The sequence below is a fragment of the Chionomys nivalis genome, chromosome 7 (genome assembly GCF_950005125.1).
Source record: "Chionomys nivalis chromosome 7, mChiNiv1.1, whole genome shotgun sequence".
Taxonomy (NCBI): Eukaryota; Metazoa; Chordata; class Mammalia; order Rodentia; family Cricetidae; genus Chionomys; species Chionomys nivalis.
In genome coordinates this window covers 62,882,086-62,909,940 of record NC_080092.1, presented here as the reverse complement: position 1 = coordinate 62,909,940, position 27,855 = coordinate 62,882,086, and the positions used below count along the sequence as shown (strand labels likewise).

Genomic DNA, 27,855 nt, shown 5'->3' with positions numbered 1-27,855 from the left:
AGAGAGAGAGAGAGAGAGAGAGAGAGAGAGAGAGAGAGAGAGAGAGAGAGAGAAAGAGAGAGAGAGAACAGGTAAAGAGACAGCTGGCTTCCTTCTTCCATGTCCTTTGTATAGGCAGCCAGCAGATGGTGTGGGTCAGATTAAGGGTGACTCTTCCCATTCAAAGATCAGATTAGAAGGGGTCCTTCTCACTTCAAATTAAGGGAGAAATCCTTCGCAGATTTGCCCAACTATTTGTGTTTTACATAATTCTAGATGTAGTCAAGTTGACAACCAAGAATAGCCATCACAAGATAGATGAGGAAGAGAACAAAGATTTAATATAAAAGAGCACCCAGGTCTCTGGTTGTCCTATCCAGGCTCTGCCTAGAGTGGAAGAAAGGTGCGGTGTGATTGACATGGTACAGCATTCCATGGCTGACTCTGATTGAGGTTCCTCATAAGTGAATATCCCTGGAGTCCATGGCATATGAAAGACATAGAAATATTTATCTCAGCTCTTAATGGTACCTGCTCAGAGTGGCATATGTCAGTCTGACTTGCCTTTTACTGACTGAAGTAAGCCATGAGTTCTTGTCTATTTTCATGATACATGGAAACCCAGTCCTGCCAAATGCACAGAGTGAGAGCTGGAACTGCTAGGAACTCCCCTCACGGTGCCCAGTTGTTTCATGTCAGCATGTCAGCTCAGGGGCTGCTGAGCATTGTTCGGGAGAGTTCAGACATACACCATGACATTCTCGGGCTGAACAACAGCTAAGACTTCATGGTCAAAGGCCCACTCACTTAAAGTCTGTTAAATTCTAATGTGAGGCAGAGTGGTGCATCTAAATAGCTTTATAACATTTAGTGCCCTCTGTAGCATTCTAAATAAAACATATTTTTGTTGTTTTTGTAGAGACCAAAAAAAAATGAACCTGTAACAATCCCATAATCTTGCAATTGGCTTTTATCTAAATGCCAGGATATTATGCTAATGATTATGATATCAAGTTATCCACATTAGCTTAGTGAAATGGAAATGACGATGAAGCTCTCAGTGGGCACAGGTGTTAATTGCTACTTAGGGTGATATTTTATTTAATTATTTATGAAAATCACAAACTTAAGAGGGATGGAAATATAACATGGTGATTGCCTAGAATGCATAGGGCTCTGGTTTCTATGCCCATTCCTACATAAACCAGGCATGTGGTCTGAGTGTAATCCTAGCACTTGTGAAGTAGATTCAGGAAGATCGTAAGTTCAAGGTTATCCTCAGCTACATAGCAAGCTCCAGGACAGCATGAGACCCTGTCTAAGGAAAAACAAAACAAGCAAACTTATCCTCTAAGTAGTGTCTATCAGACATTGTGAAATATTAATTTGCTACTCAAGCTTCATATTATATATAATGTCATTTAATACTGTGCTTTTGTTGTGATTTGAATGTGAAGCTTTCCTCATAGGCTTATGTGTTTGAACACCAGCAGGTGGCATTGTTTTGAGGGTTTGTGGAACTTTTGCAACAAGGGCTCTTTAGGGTAGCAGTGGGTCACTGAGGGGGGAACATTACGCCTATGTCTGCTTCTGGTAAGTGTTTTGGGCTTCCTGGTTCAGTTGATATGGGTGGAACTTGCCACATACTCTGATTGCCGGGTAGCTGCTCTCTCTTGCCTTCCCTGCCGTGATAGACACGGCACCATGAGCCAAAATAAATCCCTTGCTTGGAGTTGAATCCCTCAGATATTTTGTTACAGTGGCAAGAAAAGTAACACAATATTCTGAGCCAAGCGTTTTATTATTTTGATGCCAAAATTCATTTTTTTAGTTTAATTTTATTTCATGAGCATTAGTGTTTTGACTGTGAAGATAGTGAATTCCCTGGAACTGGAGTTACAACAGTTATGAGCTGACATGTGGGTGCTGGCAATTGAACCTGTGTTTTCTGGAAGAGCATCCAGTGCACTTACCCTCTGAGCCATCTCTCCAGTCCCCCCAAATTCATTTTTATTCTTTATTTTTTAAAGATAAAAAATATCCCATTAGGTCAACCATAGCATCTTTAGATCAGTGTAATAATTGGGACTGTGTTGTACGCCATATAAAATGGCAAATATACGGTACAATCTATCTCTCTCAAGGCTCCTGCAAATGCTGGTGTGTAGCGAGGGCAAGTGCAGGTGGATAGCGTCTCCTTCCATGCGCAACTTCAGGATCCATGGCAAAGACGTGCTGTACAAATGACCATCACTGAGAGAGTGTTCCTGGAGTCAACTGATCCCGAGTAATTCCATCTGATCCTTGAGGATTTTAAATGATTTCTTATCCCACCCAATCTCTGAAGTTTCTACAGTCATATACAACTGAAGGGGTGAGCTGTTCACTTGCTGAGTTCTGGAGGCTGTGGTCCATAGAAGCCCTGTGTTCCTTCTAGCCTCCATGGCCAATAGATTTCTGTTTATTTCCATGGTGATGGGAACTATACTCCGCATCACTCATCTGGAGCCCTCTGAAGATTTGTCAAATTTCTAAGACCAGCTTCTGAAATAATACTGAGACCCAACTCAAAAAACACTGTGAAGACTTAATTTCTAAATGATTGTATACTCATTTGGAAACACAAGGGATGCATAGAAACACCTAAAATATCAAATGTTTCTGTGTTTAGTGTGTTTGTGGTTTGTACCACAAGTGTAGTGTCTTTGGAAACACCTCCAGTCTGGAAAAATAGGAACACTGTGTTTAAACATGAAGAAGGAACCTGAAAATAGTGGAGTCCTCAGCCCCAACAAGGACAGCCTTAATACCTGTTTAGGGAACATCACAGAAGGTGGGGGGGGGAATGCAAGAGCCAAGGATGGGGAGATGTGCAGCCAAAGGACATCTGGATGCTGTGTGACTGTTGCACTCACCAACTTATTACGTTGTGCTTACCTGCACAACACTGGGCTTCTCAACGCTGCATCCTGGATGAAGGAGGGGCCCATGAGGCCCCACCCTTCCTAGAGGGACTATTGGCAATGAAATTCTGCCTTGTTGGGGGAAAGGATGGGACTTTTTTTCAGTGGTATAGCCACAGATGTATCTTCAGTGGCACTTAACTCCAATTAAGCTCATGGGGCCACACACAAAAGGAGGACAGTGAAGCAGCAGAGGGACACATTGAGAAGTGCCAGTGGGAGAGGGATGGGCATGGGTGGAGGAATTGGGGGTGAAAATGACCACAACTCATTGTATAAACATGAAACCATCAAACAATAAAAGGATGAGAGGAGACTGACTCTGGATGATGTCTATGTGTGTGCGTTCTTCTCTTCCCTACTGATCTCTTTGAATGTATGTTTATGTGTATGTATGTTCACATATACATGCATGTATGTAAGTTCTCATGATATGGTTATCCACTGCCCCCCCTTTACTTACCATTGCTTTTGGAAAAAATATACCAGGTAGGTATACCAGTAAAAGACACCATGCCTAGTTTCTTTCGGGAATTTAAAGACCACAATCAGCAAGTCTCTTTGACCATGTGATTTCCCTTCCTTTGGATCTGGTTTTATTCATGGTTTGAGAAAGCTTCATGAGCAAAAGCAGAATGAGACTTTAGAATGGTCAAGCTCTAGAGTTGTTCTGGCCAGCTGCTGGCCGTATTCTCCATGGCGGGGCTCTTCTGTCTGTTGCTCTTCTTGGTGGTTTCTTACTTCATAGTTTTCCAAAACAGATCAGACAGCGTCTGGTAATTTAGGAACTAATGACTGGGGTGATTGGAGGACTCTGGCCAGCTCAAACATGGTGAACATGGGTCTGGAAGGCCTTTATCTTCTCTCCCATTCCCTCTCTCTTGCTAAAAAAAAAAAAAAAAAAAAAAAAAAAAAATCACTGGATTGCATTCCTAAAGCTAGACATCCAAGGTCCATTCCCTTGTTTGGCCACTTCCTCTTTTTGAGACTGACTACTAAGGTCCAGTTATCAAAGTATTAAAATTCAGCAATCAAAAGCCTCCATTGGCTCACCTAATTAATATGCCCCATCAAAATATCTCTCTGCATCTTAGTCCATTCTAACAGACCTCCACTTTGTCTCTTCTTAAAAACTACTGTCTGGTGGTGATGGTGCACACCTTCAATCCCAGGGAGGCAGAGGTAGGCAGATCTCTGTGAGTTCGAGCCAGCCTGGTTAACAAGAGCTAATTCTAGGACATCTAGGGCTGTTACACTGAGAAACCTCGTCTCAAAAACAAAACAAAACAAAACAAAACAAAAAACCCATAAAACAAACTAACAAACCAAAACCAATTGCACCTGCAAGGTTATTTGCTGCCTTTTTCCTGCCGAGTCTGAGAGCAGCCACTTTAACTTTTCTTTAATAAAGAATCTCTCTGTGGTTTGTGCCTAATCTAGAGTCAGGGAGATACTCCCTGCTGTGTGGAATCTCTTTCAGTGACAGCTGTGGTCTAGACAGGGAGTTAGTAATGGATGACTATGATTGTGCAATGGAAGAGCCAAGTTTCTTGTGATGCAATCTGCCTTCCGTCTTAGTTGAGACTGAGGCAATGGGCCAAGGACAGGTGCAAGATGCCTCTAGTGTCACATGTCCTTGGAACACCCCTGACTTCTTCATAGATGTAGTCAAGGTTTACAAAAATCATAAGACCGATAGAAAGAGACACACTTGATTGGTGGTAAGCTGGGACTGAAGGGTAATCAGAGGCCAGTGTAGAACGTGGGCAAGTAATTTGAAATTGCAGTCACACGCAAGTTCAGAGTAGTGGGCTAGAACCCAACGAGGAGACCATGAGGAAGTCCAGAGAGTATCAGGGTTTAAGAACCTTTAACATCTCTGAAGAACCCAGTTGAAAACCTGATGGGCACTTTCCCACAACTCAGCACCCTGACTCAGAACCTTGGGACAAGGTCTGGTGCTGTGCGAGGGACTGTTCCTGGAGAGACACAAGACACACATCTTCCCACCCCAGAAATGGGACCCCCAAAAGACCAATGTACCTCCTGCTCTCAAGTACAACTTAATAAATCAATGAGTATAATTGGGATTAACAACAGAAGTCTGGGGTTACGGGTTACTTATAAGAGCAAACATGACTCAGAAGCATCGATGTTACCAAAAAAGTCCATTCTCAGGCTCACAAAAGCTCTACAGGTGAGAAATCTCCTTACAGCTCCGCAGGTCAGAGTGTCTTTCCCCAGCTGTTGTTTACTGTTTCTCAACTCTGAGGAGAAGCCTTTTTGGTTCTTGCCAAGATACAACTTTCCCAAACATGTTTGTTTATGCACCGCCCCCCAGTCTCATGATCTTCTTGGCTCCCTCCTGGAGACAATGTTTTAATTCATAGGAAACTACTTATACAACACAACCGGATACCTATGTTTTCGAGAGCAGTCCCAGCGATTTTGATTAGTGTCCGATTTAGAAGCCATCGGTGTCTAGTACAAGAGTGAGCAGGGTGTGCACAGATTGCCTTGACACTTCAGTGCCGAGCCACAGCCTGAAGAGACATCGAGGTTGCAGCACTCAGTAATGATGTGTAACGCTTCCATGGTGACACATGGGGTGAGGACCGCTGCAGAATCAAAAGACAGTCCCAGACAAGCTGGCCTTGGTGGGCTCAAGCATGGGTTGAAACTGGACTCTCTGAGCATGGCGGACAATAAAGGCTGATGAGAAGCCAAGGACAATGGCACTAGGTTTCGAGCCTAATACATGAACTGGCTTTGTGGGAGCTTAGCCTGTTTAGACGCTCACCTTCCTGGACATAGATAGAAGACCTTCGTCTTCCCGCAGGGCAGAGAATTTGGACTGCTCTTCAGTATCCAGAGGGAGGGGGAATGGTGTGGGGGAAGGAGAAGAGGAGTTGGGATAGGGGGAGGGGAGTGGGGGGAGGGGTCAATATTTGGGAGGAGGGGAGGGAAATGGGAAACGGGGAGCAGGTGGAAATTTTAATTAAAAAAGAATAAAAAAAATGTAGGTGAATTTGGGGACACTATGTTGAGTAAATATGCTAGGCTTTCTGGGTTTCTGTCCTGCCTAGTTTCCGCTATTGTTAAGTCCCAAAGAAATCACACAGAGGTCTACATTAGTTGTAAACTGATTGGCCCATTAGTTCAGAAAATCCAATAGTAAACAATCTCTCTAAATCAAATTTAGAGATGAGGAACTAATAAAAATGAAGAATAGGATGGACCATGGCTACCAGGTGGTGGAATGGGGGAGATGTGGAAAAAGAAATGAGGGTAAAAGCAAAGTTTCAGATAGACATTAGAAATGTTTCATGATTTTGTATTTTTAAATAAAATGTGATGATTATAACAAACAATAATGCTTTGTATATTTCAAATTATAAATGAATATATTTAAGATTATCTTTTTATTGAAAGTAAATCTTTTACTACATAAATGAATGTCGGGTTATAGATTTGTTCTATACCATGGGTTAATAATTTCTACATTATAAAATAAAGTTGATTGCATAAATCTGCAAAAAAAAATTCAAAAGACAGAGCATCACAAAAGATGTGTGAGAAAAACATATCTGCAGCTCGGTACATGGTGTCCATGTCACCACTCCCTGCCTGTTATCATCCCCCCATCATCTGCCAAGATTTGCCCAGTACTGCAGAACATGTAGGGACATCTCTGTCCTCTTTATTCCAGAGTAGTGTGTGCTCCTCTACTAGGCTTGATTTTTAGTGCTGATTGGTGCTTGAGGGTAGAATCTTGGTGGCAAAAGAGACACCAAGAGCTACTGGGTCTGGCAGGATGATGAATGAATCTGTTTAGCTGATACTGTCCCTAAGACTTTGGGTACCTATCTTAGGCAGTGCCTATGCTGTGAGAAGATTCTTAGGCTTGTCCCTGGATGGTACTTGATGACACATTTGAAATAGTTTTCCTACCATCTCTTCCCCCAGCCCATGTCCACATGACACCGTGTATATGGAGTCCTGCTGCTCAGAGTCATGGCTCCTAGAGCTGTAGCGATCTGTGAACCCATGTGCCAGATTCCCTCATTTCTTGGCTCTAAGTCAGGCCCATCCCCATTTATTAGAGTGGAAAACTGAGACCCAGAAGGGGAGGGGGTTAACCTATCTCTTTGTACTGGGTTTCAGCACCAGGTCTGGTACCAGCATTAATTCACCTTGTGACCCTCCCTGGTCAGTGGTCTGCTGGTGTTCCATGGTTCTGGCAGTGCTTTCTGCAGAAGCCATCCCTCTCTCCTCAAGTCTTGCAGATGTGGTCTCTCCTACAGGGAAAAGGTTGCTTTCTGCAGTGCAGAAGCGTTGTGGAGATCTTCATGTTGGAGGAGCCCAGTGTTCTCTTGACCTCTCTCCTCTGAGTGACTTCCCTGGCTTTTACAGACTTGTGTCCTGCTCCTTGATATCAGATGGAAGTCCAGGAGGTGAAAGGAATTCCTTTCATGGCAGGGCATGGTCCAGGAATGATGAAATGAGATCTCCAATCTGCAGAATAGGCGCTGGGCCTTGGGGGAGTTTCCAGAAAGTGGAAGAGGAAACCTGTGGGCTGAAGCTTCAGTCTTCCACCACTTCTGAGGATCACAGGGTGAGACTGGGAGAGGAGGAGCAGCCAGGCTCAGCCTAAGAACAGGAAGTGTCCTGAGTTGGATCATCCTATGACCCTACTTCTTTTGCCTTGAAATGTCTTCTGTGGGAAAGAAAGTCATGCCTCAGAGAGGTGAGAAGATCCAGGTCCTTCCAGTGCTGGCCCCATCAGCCTTCTAGTATCTAGGGCTTGTTAAATGAAGACATTGGCTGGATGAAGGACTATAGGAGTCTTACCGGGAGAAAGCGCTATGGTCTGGAAATCAGAGAATATCAGAACTGGAGGCATCGGGTGGCTATGGAGTACAGTAGTTCTTCAAGCCTGTGTTGTCAGTGCCTTCTCAGAGTGAATGGTAGCAGGGGTCCCAGTGCTCCGTGGGCAAGTGGAGCAGACTGTTTTGGGTTTTCTGTCCTGCCTGGTTTCCGCTATTGTTAAGTCCCAAAGAAATCACACAGAGGTCTACATTAGTTATAAACTGATTGGTCCATTAGTTCAGGCTTCTTATTAACTCTTATAATTGGCTATATAACTTATATTAGCCCATTATTTTTGTCTATGCTAGCCACGTGGCTCAGTACCTTATTCAGTGGGGCAGTCACATCTTGCTTCTTCTGTGGCTGAGCCGACCAAGCTTTCCTCTTCCCAGAATTTTCCTATTCTCATTGGCCTGCCTCTACTTCCTGTCTGGTTGTCCCACCTATACGTCCTGCCTGGCTATGGCCAATCAGCATTTATTTAAAATACAATTGACAGAATACAGACCATTGTCCCATACCAGTAGACTGAATGATGCAGGCTCTGATGTGCCTTGCCTTCACTCCCAGCTTCAGGGAACAGCACAATATAAAATACATGAGCACAGAAAGGCAGTCCCCTTCACACACACACCAGAGCAAGGTGTCTCATAGGCATATAAGGTGTGAAGCACTCAGATGTGGCGTCTGCTGAAGACTGGCTCCCTCCAGTGGACACTCAGTGTAGAGTGGGAGATTCTACAGCATACAGCACAGAGAAAAGCTGCATCACTACCAGCGTGGAGTATCTTTCTGTCCAGCTTTGCTGTACTCCATGCATTCCTGCGCTGCCTGCTCCTCCCGGCCCTCACCATCAGCTCCTTGAATGTTTGCCTTTTTTCCCTCCATTGTTCCAAATCCCAGGAAGGGTCGCGACTTGATTTCCATCCCCCTCCTCCACGTATCATCCAGCACTGATAAGATTTGCATATTAGACAACAGAGTTTTGGTGGTCTAGATTGCAGGTTCCAGTCAGCTGACAGCATGCATGATGGGCACGATCCCTTTTTCCTCATATCTGGAGGGGATTTCCTCAGTCATCCTGTGGTCCCAAAGAGAACCTCCAATGGAACAAAACTACCATAGTTGACTATCGTAATGGACACAGGGGCCCCAAACAGAGGGCACATGATATTTTTTGGGGTCATTGGATCAATATGTCAAGGACTATGTCCATTACTTGAACTTCTTCAGGATGAAGGCATAGGACATTTGCTGTCCTGAGACAGGGTGAAATGCTCACTTGTGCCTCCCTAGGTAGGTGCTCTGTGCTCACCAGCCATGGGCTGTGGCAAAAGGGGAAAGAGATGAAGTTGTAACTCAGTTTCAACTTTTAAAACCAGTGGGCATTGCTGCCAGAAAGGTCCAATAAGTGGACACACGAAAATGGTTTAACATTTTGTGTGTGTGGGGGGGGAGTGTATGGGTGTGTGTGTGTGTGTGTGTGTGTACCCCACGCACATATATATTTGTGAAGGCTAGAAGTTGATGTTAGATGTCTTTCTCGATTTCTTCTCTACCATAATTTTATTTCAGAGAGGGTTTCTTCTGGAACTTGCAGCTTGCTGATTCACTAGAACAACTGGCCAACAAGCCTCAGCTTTTTCTGTGAGTGCTTGGGTTCCGAATTCAGGTTCTTGTACATTCGCAACAGGAACTTACTGACTGAGCCATCTTTACCAGCCCTGAAGTGTTTTGTCAGTGACGAGTACTTAATACGTCTTCAGTAATTTTAATAGTCACCGGGATTAGAGACGTCAGAGGAAATGCAGGATGCTGGGACTGCCAAGTATAAGCAGCAACTCTCAAATTTTCTCCCAGAGAGTGATTCATGCTTTTAAAGTGGGCACGGCAGTGCGCTTGATTTTCCAAGGAATGCCTGTGTTCCAGAAAAATAGATAAGGAATTCCAGACAGATGAAAGAGACCCAAGGTCTCTTGCCAAAGATCAGAGCTCCCTGGACCTGAGGACTGTGGCTAAATTGGCTCGGAGCCCGAGAGTCCATGTGACCTGAGTCCATGGCTGAGTGGTAATGACATCAGACATTCGGATTGCCATTGTCATTTTGGACTCTTCACCCAGACCACCCACAGGGCTCCAGCGGGTCATGTCAGGCCAACCCTTTAGCTTTGGGCTCTGGCAGCTACTCTGCCCAGCTCAGTTGCCCTCTAGCGAGTGGGTGGCTGCCTATCTGTGTATTTCTTTCTCATGAGGCTTTGTGTAGCAGCTGTTGAATGTGGACGTAAGTCATCTTCCCCACTACTGAGAATGGGAAGAAGGCACCCTGATGGCAGCTGGAAATAGTGAAGAAGAGACTCCCTGCTCTGCTCCCTGGTCTCCAGAGAGTACAGATGACAAGCGGCACAGAGCTTGAGCCCTGACTCCCAGCTTCCCTGTGTAGCTGTCTCAGATCCCCACCCTCCGCCTGGGCGGCACAACTAGAGGAAGAATTGACTAGGACCCTGGAGCCGACTATGTTCCACCCTGTCCTTCCCCAGAGAGGAAAACTGAGGACTTAGGACAGAAATAAGACACTTAAGGTGTCAGTGGCCCTTGTGTCTCATACAGTGGTCCCATGCCTATCCCCTAAGCTTATCTGTACCCCTAATACCTGAGTTTCAGTTTAGCTACCTGCTAAAGAGAATGCATTGTGATTTGCTACGAGTCTTTCTCAAAGTTTCTTGGCACTCCATAGAGCGGTGCTTCTCGGCCTTCCTAATGCAGCTCCTCATGTTGTGGTGACCCCCAGTAGTAAAATGTTTTCATTTCGGCTTCATAACTATAATTATGCTACTGTCATAAATCATAATGTAAATGTCTGATATGCAGGATATCTGATATGTAACCCCCAAAGGGGTTGAGACCCACAGGTTGAGAATAGCTGTCATAGAAGAAATTTTTGTACAAACCCACTTTTAATACAGAAATGTATGCAGAAGGTGCTTTATAAATATCGATGATGCTACTCTTGTAAAAATGTCTTCTTCATGCCAGGATTTTAGAGTTTGTGTGTTAATGAGTTTAATCCTCCCGATAAATCTCTGCTGTTAACACTGCTTCTTTGGAAGTTATTATAAAGCTCTTAATAGCAATATTCAGTGAAACCGTGTACTTTTCCCACAGGAGACAAGACCTATGGATGTGCCCTTTGCCCCTGCTGAGTACATATATACCCACACCACTAAACATACACTGTTATTTGCTTGTTGTTCATGAAATCCTTTATGGTCAGACTTCTTTATCCCTTCTCTTCCAGTGTGGTTAAGTGTGAGGTGTCAGAGCTGCAGAAAGCCCAGGGACTGTAGTACAGCCCTGTTGTGGTGTGGCAAAGGGGAGTCTTTGGGGGAAGATCTATACTTGGGGGTCAGCGAGACAGCTCAGTGGGCAGAGGTGCTTGCATGCAGACCTGATGATCGAGTTTGATTCTTGCATCTCACATGGTGGCAGGGAAGAAATGATTGCTGTTTGTTGTCCTCTGACCTCCACATTTTAGAATCTGTGCTTTTGGACACAGCCGTGGTTATTTGATAAACACCTGAATAGAAGCTAGGCATATAGTTCTTAAACTTCTATTCCATCTGTGGTGGTGGAGACTAAAGCCCAGAGAGAAAGTGTGATTTACAGAACAACGTTATGATGAGCAAGTCTTGCCTCGGGCTACTTCTTGTCTTGGCTACCCTTTTGTTCTGCCTAGCACTCTACCAGTATCAGGAAAGACATTCCCATATCTTTGGTGGTGCCTGTGGCCTATGGGTCTCTACTGGTTACCTCCTTATGAATTGGCATTGGTTGTGGGAAATAGAATGACTTTGTGGCCAGTACTAGCCACCTTGAACTGGGTTTAAGAAATCCACTAAATCATGGGGTGGGGTGGCCCGACAGGAGTCCCCTGGATGATGAAGCTGTTAGTCCACTGGGATGAGCACAAACAAGACACAGTAAGCCAGAGGAAGAGGTGGCTCCGATCTCTACATCAGCCTCTCTGCCAGGACACATACTCTGCTCCCACCACGGCTGCCCGATTGGTCACTTATGAAAAGTGATGGCAGAGCAAGGTTGAGCTTGGTTCATGAAAGCTTTAGCTTTGTGTGTGGACAGAAGGCAAACGTGGGTATCTGTCATTCTGCTGCCCATCTCAGAGCAGTCTTAGAAGACAGAAGTAGTAGGAGCATCTTCCCGGTGGATACAGTTTGGGGATATCTTCTGCTCACTTGTTCATATAGAACGAGAGAAGGCCTGGGGTTAGAATGTAATCACTCAAGGGCACGTTAAGGACAGAGGCATTGTTCTGAGATATGCATCATCAGCTTTGGCCACTGTGTGGTCACCACAAGGTACTCAAAATGAACCTATTGGCACTGCCTATGTACACCCCGGTTGTGTGGCAAAAGCAACAGTTCTGTGAGATTTCCTCTGGCAAACCATTTCCTTCCATGACTGGCTTTCTCCAAGTGTCTTCACAGAAGCACTCAGGGGTTTGCTGCTCAATTTTTTGATCACCTAGAACTACCCCTAAATCCAACATCGTACCCAGCTCTAGCCTTTTAACATTGAAAACTTATGCTTTAGCGAAGATCCCCATGGAACTGAGTGGGGCATGCTTCTGCGTGCCTCCAACTCAGTCATCAGAATTTCCCTGATGCAGGCTGTTCTTGAATGTCTGTTCATCTCATGGCCTTTAATGAAGCAGAAACTTTAATGGTCTCCTTTCCTTTGCTTTTGTTCTTCAAGATAACTGCTGTGATAAAATAGGACATGGTTGGAGAATGATCGCCTCTGGTTTTCCACCTCTGTAATCCTTAATCACTTTTAATTTCATTTTCAGGTCAGTCATTTGATGGGGCCACTTACCGAGACCATCTGATATGCTAATAATACGAAGCAAGAGGTAGGAGATCAAATCAGCACCAGAGAAAAGGATGCAATCAAGGGACTCGGTGAGTATGAGTTGCTTGAGGCTGATGATGATGGGACACAGCATATGGTTTTACAGTTCTCCTTCGGGGAAAAAAACATAGCTGGAAGCAGCATACTCTAAAGGAAACAGTAAACGGTACAGCATAGTAAATAAGCATATGAGCCAGCAAATTGTAATTCATTGTCATTGTGAAGTATTATGTACTGTGCATACTTCACACGCTGAGGATCTATTCCCAAACCCTCACAATAAAAGGATATCCCAGAGAAGAGAACTACATGAATTTTGTTTTTGTTTCCCTATGCATATAAAAGTTGGCTTTAGATTCTGCTGTAGTCCATTAAACATGTACTGGAATCATGTCTGAAATCAGTGCGCATACCTTAAAAACAATTCTGTTGCTGGACGGTGCTAATGATTATCAGGTCCTTCATCGAGTCGTAATCATTTGTTGCTGATGGAGGGTCTTGGCTGAGTATCAATGGAAGCAGACCTATTAGACTGGCCACTAAGTATTGGAGTGATTGGGATAAGCATTTTTTGATTTATTTATTTCTATTTTATGCATATGGGTATTTTGCTTGCATGTGGGTCTGTGTATTATGTACATGTGTGTCCTCAGAGACCAGAAGAGGACATCAGATCCCTTGGGATAGGAGTTACAAGGAGTTGTGAACCACCGTGTGAGTGCTGGAAACTGAACTTGGGTCCTCTGGATCAGCAGCCAGTGCTCTTAACCACTGAGCCATCTCTCCAGTCTCCCTGAGCCAACAATGGAATTTGCCATGTTGACTTTTTCTTTCATGGAGTATTTCTCTGCAATGAGTAACTCAGCTCAATAGTTTGTTCTATACAGAAGATCTTTAAAAACTGTTCAAAATCAAACCCTTGTAAACCTCGTGCCGTGTTATCAGCTAAGTTCAGCTCAGATCTTAAAGCCCCTTCTAGCATCACTTCAACCATGTTCCCAGAATCTGCACTGGAAGCTGATTCAAGGAACTATGATACTGCCAGTACTAGGTCTCTTGGGCCCTCCCCTCCTGTGTGCTGGCTGCAATTGCCTGGAGCATCATTATGTGGTTTGTTACTACTTTTGTGGTCATAGATAACATGATGACTGGTTGGGATGTTTTGTAAGGGACCTTATCAAAGAGAAACAAAACCACAACTGAAGTAAGAGGCATAATGCATGCTTCCACAAAACAGCATACAGCACGTGAGGATATACTGACCCCAGGGAAATAGAATGGGCTAGTCATTGGCACTGACCAGCCTCTGGTATTAGTTGAAACAGTGTTGGAGCAGGAAGAGTATGCTTAAATTAGTCATAGGAGCCAGTTTATCTAACGCGTGGGCCCCTTGGCAAGGGCTCCTGCCCACCAATATTGATGTAGCTTGCAGCTTGGCAGGCTAGTAGCAGAGGCTAATGCCCTACTGTGGGACTATCCATCCAGAAACCTAACGAGCTGCAGCAGAAATGGTGCATCTGATTAATGTGTACAGGTTCTACCCTGAAAGTGGCAATGACTCATCTTAACTGGAACAAACAATTTCCAGGTGTGAAATTGTGCCATTTTTTGACTCCAGTACCTTAGCCTGCACTATTTCCAGAGATTTCTTGACATAACGTTCCACTTCACATCACTGCAGAATACCAGGCACATCACAGCTAATGAGGTGTGCCACTGGGTTGTGCTTAGGGGATCCATGGTTCCTGCTCAGTACCTGCTTTTCCCTGGAAGCTCCCAGTGAGAGAGCATAGTAGGCAGCCTGCTGAAAATATAGTTGAGTGGAAAAGATGGAATCCATCTTGAGAATCATTACATACTTCAAAGTCATGACAATACAGTACTGTGTGGTATTGTATCCCTAATCGCAAAATCCATTATCCAAGAATCAAAGGTGGAGATAAGAGTGACCTTACTTTTTATCCTTTCTCATGACCTACTATAGGTACTTATATTTTCTGCTATAGCTGATCAAGGTGGTGGGGTTGAGAAATCTTGGTTCATAGGCAAAGAATACATCCATGTGTGCTGGAGCATCTCATGAAATATCAAGTGACAGCTGTGTTATCACTTGGCACTTGCAGGTCAACAGACCTAGAGACAAGGCCGGAGGTGGGCCCTGGTCATCAGAGGAAGATGGAACTGGTTCTTCTCATTGGGCTATCTTGGCATCTGGGTAGAATGTTTATCTATTTCCTGATGTTCCTTCACTCAAGGCTGGCAGGTGGATATGAGCAACTGCCACAAGATGGCCTGCAGAAGAACAAGATGACCAGAGGTTCAACCCTCATGCATGGGGGCCTTAGTTAACAGCACAGTCAAGCTGCCTGGCCTAGCTTTGGTGTTGGTTGAGGCTGGGTGAGCTGTGGAATGAGAATAAAAACCACTACAGAGCACCCACAGTGGTGGGAAGCAGACTGAAGCTCGATCTGTTGACCTTTCTCTTGCAAGTTTTCTGGAGGGCTGGAGCTAAGAAGACTTCTGGAATTTTCTAGATCTCATATGAGCAAATGTATTTGAAGAGAGATGAGGAAGGGTCCGAATGGAGTCTGGTGAGCTGTCCAGGTTTTCCCTCCCGAGGACTAGAGCTCCCCTTCAGCGTGTGAGCTGCCTGAGGTTCCCTCTATGTCTCCACCATAGGATCTTCCCCTGAAACCTTGAGCCATGACAAGAAAGGAAGTATATAAGAACCAGGCCCCACACTTTGGGTTAGCATCATCCTGGTGCTCTCTGTAGGATTATCTAGCTATGAATACATCATGACAAAAATTCTACTTTCCTCACATTCCAGCACTCTGCCTGAATATTATCGTCTAGAAGTTTCCTTCCCAGAGAGACCAATGACAGCCCAGGTGTTGGTTGAAGTCTGTATAGCAGTAGAAGGCTTCAACATGTACAGTGATTTGTACATCAGACTTTCTGTTCCAGAGGTAAGTCATGCTATGATCTGCTAGAGGAGAAATGGATTCAAAATCCTTCAAAAGATAGGAAAGGAAGGTTGGTATAAGGGATGTGACCAAATTCTATTCGGTCCTTCACATAAAAAAAGGAATGCTACCCTTTGATCTTTTATTCTCATGTCTCTTTGGTATTTTACTGGATCAGGAGGGTCTGTGAGCCTGGTGTTCCCAATGGACGATCTGATGGCCACTTTATTGCTGTTATGTGTCTCCTGGGCATGCACCTTGCCCTGGTTGGTGTTGAGAGTTGGTCTGCTAGGCTACAGAATAGATAAGGGACTTTTGAGTGATGTCAGGACCATGGAGCCATTACATAGTTGTTACTAGATGCTGTGTCACAGAGAAACTTCCAGAAAGGTTCAATATAAGATAGAATAGGAATTCCAAGCCAGGAAGTGGTGGCACATGCCTTTAATCTTAGTACTCAGGGAGGCAGAAGCAGGCAGATCTCTGTGAGTTCGAGGCCAGCCTGGTCTACAGAGTGAATTCTAGGACAGCCAGAGACACACATAGAAACCTTGTATTGGAAAAACAAAACAAAAAAAGGAAAGAAAGAAGAAAGGAAGGAAGGAAAAAAGGAAGGAAGAAAGGAAGGAAGGAAAAGAAAAGAAAAAAGAACAGGGATTCCAGTTACCCAGCATGCAGAATCCTCGGCCAGCCTTTCTTGCTTCTGTGAGTGGAGCTCATGATATAGTGAAGAGACAAGTCTCAGTGTGGATGATTTTTACAGGGTTGTTGCCCAGAGTCCTTAGTTTCCTACCCAAAAGATGGTTTCAGACTAACATGATAAAGACCCCAAGTAAGTAAGAGAGATCACTTATACTTATAAACTGAGATCACCCACCTCCCTGACGTCATTCTTCCAAGTGCCTCATGCTGACATCTTTATTGCCTTCTGCCATGGTGACCATGGTCCCAGGAGAGCTTGACATGATGGTGTCTCTTGGGGCCATGCAATGTAGTGATCCTCTGTACACAGCCTAACCCAGCAAGCTTCAGGCCCAGGCCTAGCAGTTTCAGATGATACAGTTATATAAGCAAGCAGCCACGACCTTTTCAACCCTTGGGGATTGAGCTGGTCTCTATCGCTAGGCACTAGAGTCATAGAGAGACGCTGGTCCATCTGATATACTGAAGGAGAATGTAGATTTGAGTTGCTCACCAGGAATCGGAGCCCCATCTCCTTGCAGCTGACTTCTCTCAAGTGTGTAAAGTTGGAATCTAATGCTGCTCTTTTTAGGCTGCTGTGTTTGAGAGTAGTTCTAATTGCAGCTTGGTGGACCTTGGGAAGTTTCTGTCACCGGTTTCTCAATATGTAGAACTTCATTTGGCATTGGACTCCTCTTGTGGTTTCTCCTTCCTGTCTGTCTACCAGAGATACTCCCCCTACACACACAGACACAGCTTCTTGTCTACCTAATGTAATAGTGTGTCAACTGCTTCTCCCTCTTTCTCTCAATATTCCCACCCATAGCCACTGTTTTTCATGAAGTTTCTCTGCCATGAACCTTCTCTTCTCACTAACTGGAAACAGTCTATGTTCTGATCAGACCAGATTACATCGCTTTCTAAGAGGAATTAGTCATAGCTCCCATTCATCCTGAAAACTACCCAAAGTTGGGTGATAAAACATTATGCTCACCCTACTTACCACTCTCTGACTTCCCACCATGACAGCCTGGCCTCCGTGCTCTTTCCAGGGTTTCCTACCATCTTGGACATATATACCTAGGGGAGGTACCCAATGAATTGGACAGACATCACTAACCCTTATTCTTAGGCATTGGCTGAAGCAATGACTCTTCCCTGCCTGGACTGCAGTGCCTCCTGGAACTCCCACTGTCTACCCATCTCCACATCTCTTAATCTTGTGATAGCTTATCTTTTAATACAGACAAAATCTAGAATCACACAGGAGGGATGCCTCTGGTTTTATCTCTGCAGGGATTTCCAGAAAGGTTAAAATGAGGAGGAAAGATCTGCCCTGGGGGAGGGACAACACTATCCCTAAGCCAGGGGCACAAACAGGAGAAGGTGGTGGAATGCCAGTCTGCATCAACCTTGCATGCTGACTGCAGAACCTGGGAGCTCAGCTGCCTAGCACTCCTGTTGCTGCAGATAAATGTGCTCTTGTCACATTGCTTACCACAATGGATTGTGCCTACAAACTCCAGCCGGAATAGGCCTTTCCCTCCTTAAGATGGCTTTGGTCAGGTAGTAATCTGTGATGCCTTCATCCAAGGCCAGCCCCACCTGCCTTCCTGTGCTTTCTTTGTCTGCAGTGTCTGTGTGGTCTGGGTTACAAGACAAAGAAGTAAGGTCAGGGTGGAAACCTACCGCAGACAGTTGTAGTGGGTCACAGGGGGGACTTGGAACATGCATGGCATTCCATCATGGTGGAGGGCTCCAGCAGAGCTACTGACTGAGGATCATGGAGTGGAGACCTGGCTGACGGGAGCAGGATTCCCAGGCTGAGTGCAGGTATAGTGGGGGACTCCTTCAGAATGACTGTCTCAGTGTATGTGTGTGGCTGGGATTTTGCTGATAGGAACAAGAATCCTAGGGCCAGGACGGAACATCTGGATTTCGATAAACACTTGCCGAAGAGTCATTTTGTGAAGAACACAGCCCCACCTCACAAGCAGTTCTCCCTCAACTGCCACCTTTAGCCCATCCCACTTGCATGGAATTTCCCACAGGAAAACACAACTCAGTGATGATAAAGATACGCATGGATTTTATGAATGCCAAATCAATTCACTTCCATTTAACACCGCACACCTTACATCCACAATAACAATATCCTCCTGGAAATACAAAAATAGACTTCCACAATGGTGACCTTTACCAGGTAAATGGGGAGGAGACCACAAGAGGACTTAATCTGGACTAACAGAGGGATAGGAATCTCCTCAAGCTCAGATACATAGCTCAATAAAAACAATTTAAAAAGGCTTAGGCATTAAAAATGATATGTAAGAAAAGGTTGTAGTGAAATGTGTTATTACATATTATTAGTATATACTAATAAAAATATGTTGGCTTAGCATGGTAGCACATTCCTTTACAATCCTAGCACTTGGAAAGCAGAGACAGGATGATCTCTGTGAGTTTGACAGCCTGATCTACATAGTTCTAGGTCAGCCAGAGTGATACAGTAAGGCACCGTCTCAAACAAATAAACAACAAAAAGAACTGATATCCATAAAAATATGCTTTAAAACTCCAAATATTTAAATGTAACAAGTTTTAAAATATTAATATTTAATTACTATATATTAATTATGCAAAGCAATGCATTATATTATGACATTTTCACACATGTCTATAAGGTGTTTTGATCATATTTACTCCTGTATTATCCTCAATTATTCCCCCATCCTGTTCCATCCCATTCCTCAATAATCTGGCATCTTTTAAGCCCCCTTTTAGGATTTTGCATATTTAAGAAATTACACAACCTTTCCGAGTCTGGCTTATTTCACCGAACATAATGACTTCCAGTCCCACCCATAACGAAATGAGGTCAAGTCCTTGGGGAATGGTGTTGAGATGACCCGAGAGCGCAGCTTAGGAATGAGGAATAAATCAAGCATTTGTGTTTTAGGCTGTGGTTTAGTCTCAAGAGATGGGATGGTTTATGGTTTCGGGGTTCGGAGGATTTGGTCAAGGTACTTTGTGGCATCCTGCACCCACTTCTGCTTGGGGTCAGCACATATATCTTTGCCCAACTTGGTCTTGAAGCTGTAGAAAAGAGCAAAAAACAGTCAGGGGGATACTCGGAAATTTCTCCTCTTTCCTCCTCAAACCCTCCCGAATCATTTGCTAAGGGGTGCAGAGGTTGCTGTGGTACAAATGGGCAGAGGAAGGGTGGGATTCTAGTCTTGGTTTCTGCTCTTGAAGGCCCAGTAAATTTATCTTTTTCTCTTGAACCTGAAGGATCTGACATGGCCAGGAAACAAATTCGAGGCAGAGAGCTGGGTGGGACTCAGTACATCGTGCAGTGAAAGCTCATGGATTGGGTTACAGGTGCCAAGCTGTCTGATTCTTTAATCAGGACAAAGCTCTTGACTGTATGCCTTGGAAATGAGTTTGGGTCCAGAGGTTTGTGTGTTTCGGGGTCGGGGGTGGGGTGTCTACTCACACTATGGCTTTTTGGGTGCATCTGCTGTTGGTGATTTTTTTGTAGCTCTTCAGTAGTTGTTTGGGGATCTTCTTACTGGTCATCACAAAGCAGCAGGAAGCTGGGATGGACCCTAAATTTTGGAAGAAGGAAATGGACAGGAAGAATGAGCCATCTGTGATGCATGGCTGTATTGAAACAGGGCTTTGTAGGAAGAGGTAAAGGCGCATCCTGGGTAGAGGGAAAATCACAAAGCCCTGTGCCTTTGATGTGGGACACTGCCCTGCCGGCGGTAGTCTGCACAGTGGGGACCCATCAGCTCTGACAAGGTGGAATGGGCATTACATTGTTAAAATGGGATATATTGTTACGCTCACTGAGAAGCTGGCCCCGGAAGCAGGTTTACGATCCCTTCCATTTCAGTTAAGCAGTTTTAGATCAAGTTTTCCCCAAGACTTGTCTGTCAGGGGGATGACTGTCCAATTCTGGGACAGAGAGGACAGAATGGCAGAACAGACCACAAGGGACAGTAAGGGAGCCCCAGACAACAGCAGGAAGGGAGACTGTCACTAACAGGACTTGGCAAAGCTTCTGCCCACCCCCAGAACTCAGTCGAGGGGGGGGGGAGCTCCAGCTGACTGCCTCAGGGGCTTCCTCAGCCAGTTTCTGCTGGTTTTCCTGTCCTGATTTGGTGGTGTTACCTTTCTCTTATATTTTCTGTCCAGGGAGGGGCACTCTACTCTGTCTCTGAAAACACCAACTGACAGCTTCAACAAAGCCCCCCCATTCCATTTCTACTGGGTGTTTTGCACAATGGACCTGATGGTAAATCCCACCTCCCGTGTGTGTCTGCGTGTGTGTATTTTTACTATTTCTTTGACTTGGTATGTATTTAAGAAATGCACTCACTGGTTCAGAACTTCACACAGCCCACTCCCCAGACCACATGGCATACAATTGGCACTGTCAGCAGGATCTAATAACAGCCATTTCTGTTTTAAAGGAGTGACCCTCATATAAAGTGAAAGGAGGTGCACACAGGAGAGACCAGTGATGGAGGGAGTAAAGGTGCAGCCATAGACACTTAGCTTCCCACTGCTAAAACAAGGGAATGACCATCTCCTGTACCTAAAAACTACAACTTCAGGGTTCATGTGTAAAGATTTTTGTCTCTCTGTGAACTTTTCCTTTGGCCTGGTCATTGATTTCCCTGCAGACTCTGCTCACAGTGCTAGAACATTCTCAGGATGGTAAGACCAGAAGGGAGAAAAGCAAACAATCCAAATGGTAAGACGGGTTGCCTATAAAAACAACAGAAGCAAACAAACAAAACTCCAAACCAAAAAACTTGGTAGCTTAGTAATATGATCCTTTGGGTCAAGAGAAAAAGATAGATTTACTGGGGTCATGATGGTCAGGAATTAGCAGCTTTTGTCTGCATTACCTGAAGTTTTAGGGCTTAGCATCTGGACGACACTGATAATAGATGAAGGACCAAAGAAACTAAGCAGAATTAAAATAGTAAGATGGCGAAGGGTCTGATGTCTTCTGAACGATTTATGGAAGAAAACACCCATTTAACCCTTTAAGGAGGCAGGGAGTGTTTAAGGAAGGCTTTGCAGACAAATAAATAAACCTCTGGCGTGCATAGGTAATTATCTGGAGTTGGGGGTATCTTTCAGGGAGAAAGTGTAAGCCCTCAGCTGGTTTATTGTTTTATAGTGGGCCTTTCTTCTTTTGGAATTTTTAATGCCTTACGGAACTTAACTTTGGACAGGTGAAATCAGTCAGTAGCATTATGGAATTTAACAGCTTGCTCCTTTAAAACTGGCCAAAGCTAGGCATCTGAATGACTGTCTTCGTTGTACATTTTTTTTTTTTTTGTTGTTGTTGTTGTTGTTGGCTGTTTAAGACCATGTGGTTAACCACAGAGAAACTTTTTTTTCAGTCACAGGATATTCCTTAGGGGTTGCCATGGGTGCTGGGAGAAGCCTTGGCTTCGTTCGTTCAGTTTGTTTCGTATTACTTGTGCTCTCTGTAGGATGGCTCAGCGCCTGCTAACCATATGGCTTCCTTCAGAAGCATAGAAAACATGTCCTTCTCTGGCTCCTCGCCCTCCGGCAGGGTATGCACTGCTTAGAGCCCAGTTTCTGGAGATTCCGTGGCCTCTCCTATCAAAAGAACTGCTGATTTGAAGGGACCCCAACATCCAGGTTCTGACTGTCCTTGGAGGTCAAAGGCTAAAATACTGGCCCTAGTTTCCTCTGCTCTGTCCTGATGTAGGTCTCCAAGTTGTAGTTGCTGGACCCCCAGAAGGGCAGCCTTACTGTTCCTATATTGTTAACTTTGGTGTAACATTCAATACAATTTAGACAAAGGAAATTTTAAATAAATCCCGATTTTGCTAAAACAAGATTTTCCCAAGTATGAACCAATCATTGCATTTTTGTCTTTCAAATCAGTTTTTGTAATGTTGCCACGAGCAGATTGTAGAAATTTTAATAACTTCCTAGTATCAAATCCACAGGATTGTTAATTCCCATCCTACATGCACCTTGCACAATTCAATCAAACATCGTGTGATTTGGATTTAAGCTTTTTTAAAAATTGTCTTATCACTTAAAATCTGTATTTAATTTTTAAAAGTTTACCCATTTAATAAAAAGATAAAATCACATAGTTACATTCTTTTAAACTGTCCCTTACATCTAGTTACCTTAAAATTTCATTTCTATAAATAAGAATTGAATTCAAATTATATACATGTTATTATTGTGTAGCAAATTAACATTGTTTGACCGCCATGCTCACTTTCTTCTACTGAGGTCTGCTGGGTCACCCAGAATATTACTGCACATTTGTCTTACAATGCATTAAATCAATCCACCTTTTTTGTCCCCAAATAACAGAGATGGCAGTGTCATATAACAACATGCAGGCAATTTAAAGGCTGAATACATTGTACATTATGTTACTAAATTGTTATGTGTTGTTTGAGCTCACTAGAAGCTATCTCTGAAAGTGGACTTGCTCCCCAATCAGAGTTCTTCAAGATCTCTTTGCTTGGGGATGGACTAGTTCCCCCTACACCCCCAAACTCTGCAACAGGGAGGAGGAAACAGACAGACATCCAAGAGTGAAAATATTATTCCCTTAAGAACTGTTAAAAAGTGAACTCTTGCCAACAGAGGTTATCCTCACTTATCCCCTGACATGAAAGTGCTTGTCATGGGAAAGAGAAGCCAGATGCTCAGCCGTGGGAAGCTCATCCGTGGAAGAAAACACAAAAAGGGAACTCCCTGTTCCTGCTTCCAAGTCAGTTTCGTGTGAGTGTTATGAGCCTGCAGTTTAGCAGTGTGCTTTCTCTTACTACCCTCTCTCTGGTTTGGAAGCCTCACCTGAGGGAATATATCTGTTGGGAACCCCCTTAAAGGGACTCCCTTTGTCAATGTCTGCTGAAGGTTTGGAATACTAGAGCTGTTACTTTGCTCTCTCTCTCTCTCTCTCTCTCTCTCTCTCTCTCTCTCTCTCTCTCTCTCTCTCTCTCCTTTCTCTTTCCCTCTCCGCCACTTTGGTTGGCTGGAGGTATTAATCAGCGAGGAATTTGGCCAGTGAGGAAGATGATGAAATGCCACGCGATATTTCTGAACTTGCAACTGTTGCTCACAGAACCCTTGAGCGAGCACTCTTTTCCTTTGCTGCCCTAACCAGCCTGGGATCCTGAGCATACAATACAAAAGCCGAGTGTATGCATTATTACAATTTGCTCTAGGCCCTTGTTGATTTGATTTAGATTAGCATGCATAAGTTCACACCCAGGAAAAATAAGTTATCCAAAGACAGGAAAAGGGGTAAGACACAAACACCTACAGCAGGTCCTAAACAGAGTCAAGGTGAGCTTGTGTCTCAGGACCCCCTCCCCGTTTTTGCCACTGTTGTTATCTTAGAAACCTCCAGAAACTCTTCCCCTTAAAATACTTCCAGGTCACCACTACCCAAATGCTCACTGTGCCATGAACAGACACAGTGAGGGACTGTCTATGGGTGCATTTGGCAGCTGCCTCAATGATCCTTCCGGGGAGAGAAAGAGAGGGAGTGGTGGGGAATGTGGACCAACGTCAGTTCTGGCTGCTTGACTGGTCGGGGTTCCTTGTCCCATCTTTAAATTGCAGAGTTAGCAGAGAGTCTCAGAAAAGTCCTGTCATCTGCATTGAGAAATGGCTGACATCCCTCAAAGGAAGGAGGGGACTTACCTGGGTGAGCCAAAACCTGGGAGGTGAAGGCAGTGACCACAAGCAGCAGGCACAGAAGCCCCGTGGAGATCTGCATGGTGGAGGGAGACAGTTGGATGTTTCTGCGTTGATCTCAGCCTCTCTGCCTCTCTGTCTCTCTGCTCTGTTGGCTATCCTGTCTACCTTTATAGGGAGCGGAGTGGGTGGAAGCTTCCAGAGAAACATTTGTCTGCACAAGGTCATGAAGGAGGGGTCTTGAGAAGTGCGGAACACAAGCCAGCTCCTGGACAGATAGCAAGACAGAAGCACAAACCCATGGGTGGGACTTGGCATCTGCCTGGGGATGGGACCGAAAAAGGAAGAGATTATGAAATGTAATTTATCATCATGCAGTATGAGAAAGAAGTCAGGGAATGGTGTGGAGAAACCAGTGGATTTTAAAAAATCCTCCTTGGTCTCTCTGCTTACCTGGTGGCCTGTAGGATTTTGGAGACACAGAAGGTCCCCACAATGTGCCCACTCAGGTGCAGAAAGACTTTAACAATATAGCTCTGAACATTGCTGCATGTCTGTGGCTCAGGGAATAAGGCATCATAATCTTGCTTGGTCTTTTTATGTAATCCAGGGACCATACAATCTCAGCGTCCAGAAATTTAGTATCATGGGAAGCAGCAAGTGTAGGGACAGCTTAGAAAACCAGGTTCACACTTGGCTTGAGCTACACACACACACAGACACACACACACAGAGACATACACACACACACACATGCCCACCCACAAAGTGGTTAGCAACTCAGTACCACCACCTGTACCAACTATGTACACATCCTCCAAAGAAAGCAATTGGTTCCTCTACCCTGATCATCCCTGCCATTTCCTTAGCACCCCCTTTCCATGGTTAGCAACTATTCAAATACATTCTAGTACCCAATCTGGAACCAGGAGCAGGGGTATATCTGGCTTGGATAGGTAAGTCTGTTCCCAGAATGAACTTTTAGAGAAAACCCTCCACCATCCCATGCATGAGTGGGTACACATATGACAAACATTAGATGCATCGCGGGGAAGGACAATATGCAGCAAGCGAAGGCTTACATAGCCTAAGCTGCCAATCAAAACAGAAAACTACCCAGCACTCCTGCCCTGTCATCCAGCTCCACCTGCTGGACCCTCAGAAGGAAACCCAGGGAGTGTGATAACTTGAGACTCTGGAAGAGCAGGCTTGCTTAGTGCCCACTGCTGGCTTCTGCGCTGAATCTACTCTGTGCCTTGTTCACTTTGTGTTTTTGAACTAAACCTCTTGCTACTTTGCTCTTCTTCACCATGAGTAAGCGCTCCAAGAACCCGAAATTCCTGATACAGAGGCCACCATTGATAAGGAACTTTCAGACAAAAAAAAAAAAAAAAAAAGTTAATGCCTACTGACCTTGATTTCTGCCCCATAAAAGCAGGACCCATAAAATCTTTATTTCAATAAAAAACATCTTAAATGAATTTGATAGTCATACCTAATTGAAAATGACCGATCTAGAAGATGGTAGATTAAAATAAAGGAAAAAGACAGGACTAAGTAAATATCTTAAATATTTAAAACCAAAATACCAACTGATAACAATCTGCTATGATTGCCCAGTGTCCTCAAGCAAAGCGCCTCCAATACTCAGTAAACAGAAGCATCAGGAAAACAAAGCAAGACACTCTAGGCAGCCCACATGAAAGTACAATTTCAGAACAACGTATACAAATTTAATATGGGCAATGACTGTCACTTCTTCAATGTGCCACTTCCTGTGTCATCACCAATAAGAACATCAGTTGAATATAATCATTCCAAGGACCTCTTCTAATAAATAAGTAGTAAGTCTTTGCTGTCCAAAGGCCTCTGAGAATATAAAAAACATAGTTATTAGCTGCAAAAACTATCTTGACAATTATTCCATTTCACATTTAGGGTTCACTGTGAGCAACAAAAAGTTGACAGGTGACCCAAACAATTAAACTAGAATAATTGACAATAAGAAACAAGAGTTAGGCACTCATTTAAAAGTAAGAGGAAAACATTTAAAATAAAATATAACAAGTTTTTATGATTATCCAGAACCATATACCCATTCATAAATGAGAAAACGGACAGAATTTCTATAGAAAAGGCTTGAAGGAAAAAAAAACACATTTCAGATCAGCATAAAATTTTAATTTAATGATACTTTCTTATGAAAAATGTTTCTTTTGGTTACTGTGTTCTATTGCTGTGAAGAGACATTATCACCATGGCATATCTTATAAAAGAAAACGTTTATTTGGGACTGGTTTTACAGTTTCAGAGGTTTAGGCCATTATTGCCATGGTGGGAAGCATGGTGGCATTCAGACAGACATGGTGCCGGCAAGGTGGCTGAGAGTTCTACATCTAGACCTGCAGGCCTCAGAAGAGAGAGACACTGAACCTGGCTTGACTTTTGAAACCTCCAAGGCCACCCCCAGCAGCACACCTCCTCCACACCTACCCCATCCAGGCTACACCTCCTAATCCTCAAGTTGTGCTAGTCCCTGATGGCTAAGTACTCATGTATGAGTCTACAGGTGTCCTCTTATTCAAACAACCACGGTACTAAATCAAAAGTAAGCCTTTTTATAATAAAGCATTTTCTTTCTCCTTTGATAATTTTATACATGCATACAATGGATTTTGATTATATCCACCCCCTACTCCCACCCTTGACCTTGGTTTCTTCGGCATTTTAAAACTTTGTTTAGTTGCTAAAGTCCTTTACTAAATCAAATCAAAACAAACTCCTGTATATCAAATATATTGTTCTGGAGCTGGTCTGTGTGTAACAGAACAAGTGACTGGTATCTTCACACCATAAGGGCCCAAGGGACACATAGAAAGACAGACTTCTAGTTTATCATTATCCTCTGAACGCATCACAGACAATGTGTTTAATGGCTTCAGTACACCACAGATAAGGAACCCAAGAACCGCTTACATTCATCTATGCAAAACCCTAGGCTCCCATGTAGGAGCGGCTGTGAGAAGAGGCAATGCCTTAAATGTGGAAGCTGCAGTAAATGACCGTGTTGAAAGTTAGCACAGGGACACCACGTGGTTGGTTCCTGGCTTTTCTGGGGCAGTCCTATATCAAACTGACTGATCTCCAAAGGTGACGTGGAAAGACATGTTAAGAAGAACTTGGGATAGAGAAAGGCAGTACTCTGGTCAACTAATGATGTCTGTCCTAAGCACTGGACTGCAGTGCTCTTGCTGGCTGGCCTGCAAGCATCATCTGCAGTTAATCAGCAACAACTTGAAAGGGGTCCAAATAGAAGACAACACACTTGATTGTTCCTGTTTCTTGCTGCTCAGTTCCAGGTGACCTAGCACAGTGGGACAGTGGATGCAGGATGCCTGAAATGCCTTGGCTCTGTTACTGATAAGCTTCATGCTATGGGCAACTTATCTACCCTCCAGGAGTCCAGTTGAGGGAGGAGGGATTGTATGAACAAGGGGGAGGCTCAAGATCATAATGGGGAAACCCACCGAGACAGCTGACCTGACCTAATGGGAGCTCACTGACTGGACCAGCAGCTAGGGTACTACATGGGACCAAACTAGGCCCTCTACATGTGGATGACAGTTGTATACCTTGGTCTGTGTGTATGGGCCTTAGCATTGGGATCAGAACCTGTTCCTGATGAGTGAACTGACTTTTTAGAACCTATTCCCCATGCAGGGATGCCTTGCTCAGCCGCGATGCAAGGG

General features: G+C 44.2%; 1 protein-coding gene across 1 annotated transcript; it reads right to left on the bottom strand.

The window, feature by feature from the left end:
- Positions 1-18,464: 18,464 nt before the first annotated feature.
- Positions 18,465-24,341, bottom strand: LOC130878226 (eotaxin-like). The gene is made up of 3 exons (XM_057776068.1): positions 24,113-24,341; positions 19,881-19,992; positions 18,465-19,480 (listed from the first exon to the last, which is right to left on the bottom strand). The coding sequence occupies exons 1-3, from the start codon at positions 24,186-24,188 to the stop codon at positions 19,375-19,377; spliced, it is 294 nt and encodes a 97-aa protein (XP_057632051.1). The 5' UTR covers positions 24,189-24,341; the 3' UTR covers positions 18,465-19,374.
- Between the last annotated feature and the right edge of the window lie 3,514 nt (positions 24,342-27,855).

Coding starts and splice junctions, on each gene's coding strand:
- LOC130878226 (XM_057776068.1), bottom strand. CDS start 24,188: ATGCAGATCTCCACGGGGCTTCTGTGCCTGCTGCTTGTGGTCACTGCC. Junction 19,993..24,112: donor CCAGGTTTTGGCTCACCCAG/GTAAGTCCCCTC, acceptor TCCAAAATTTAG/GGTCCATCCCAGCTTCCTGC. Junction 19,481..19,880: donor TGCACCCAAAAAGCCATAGT/GTGAGTAGACAC, acceptor TCTTTTCTACAG/CTTCAAGACCAAGTTGGGCA.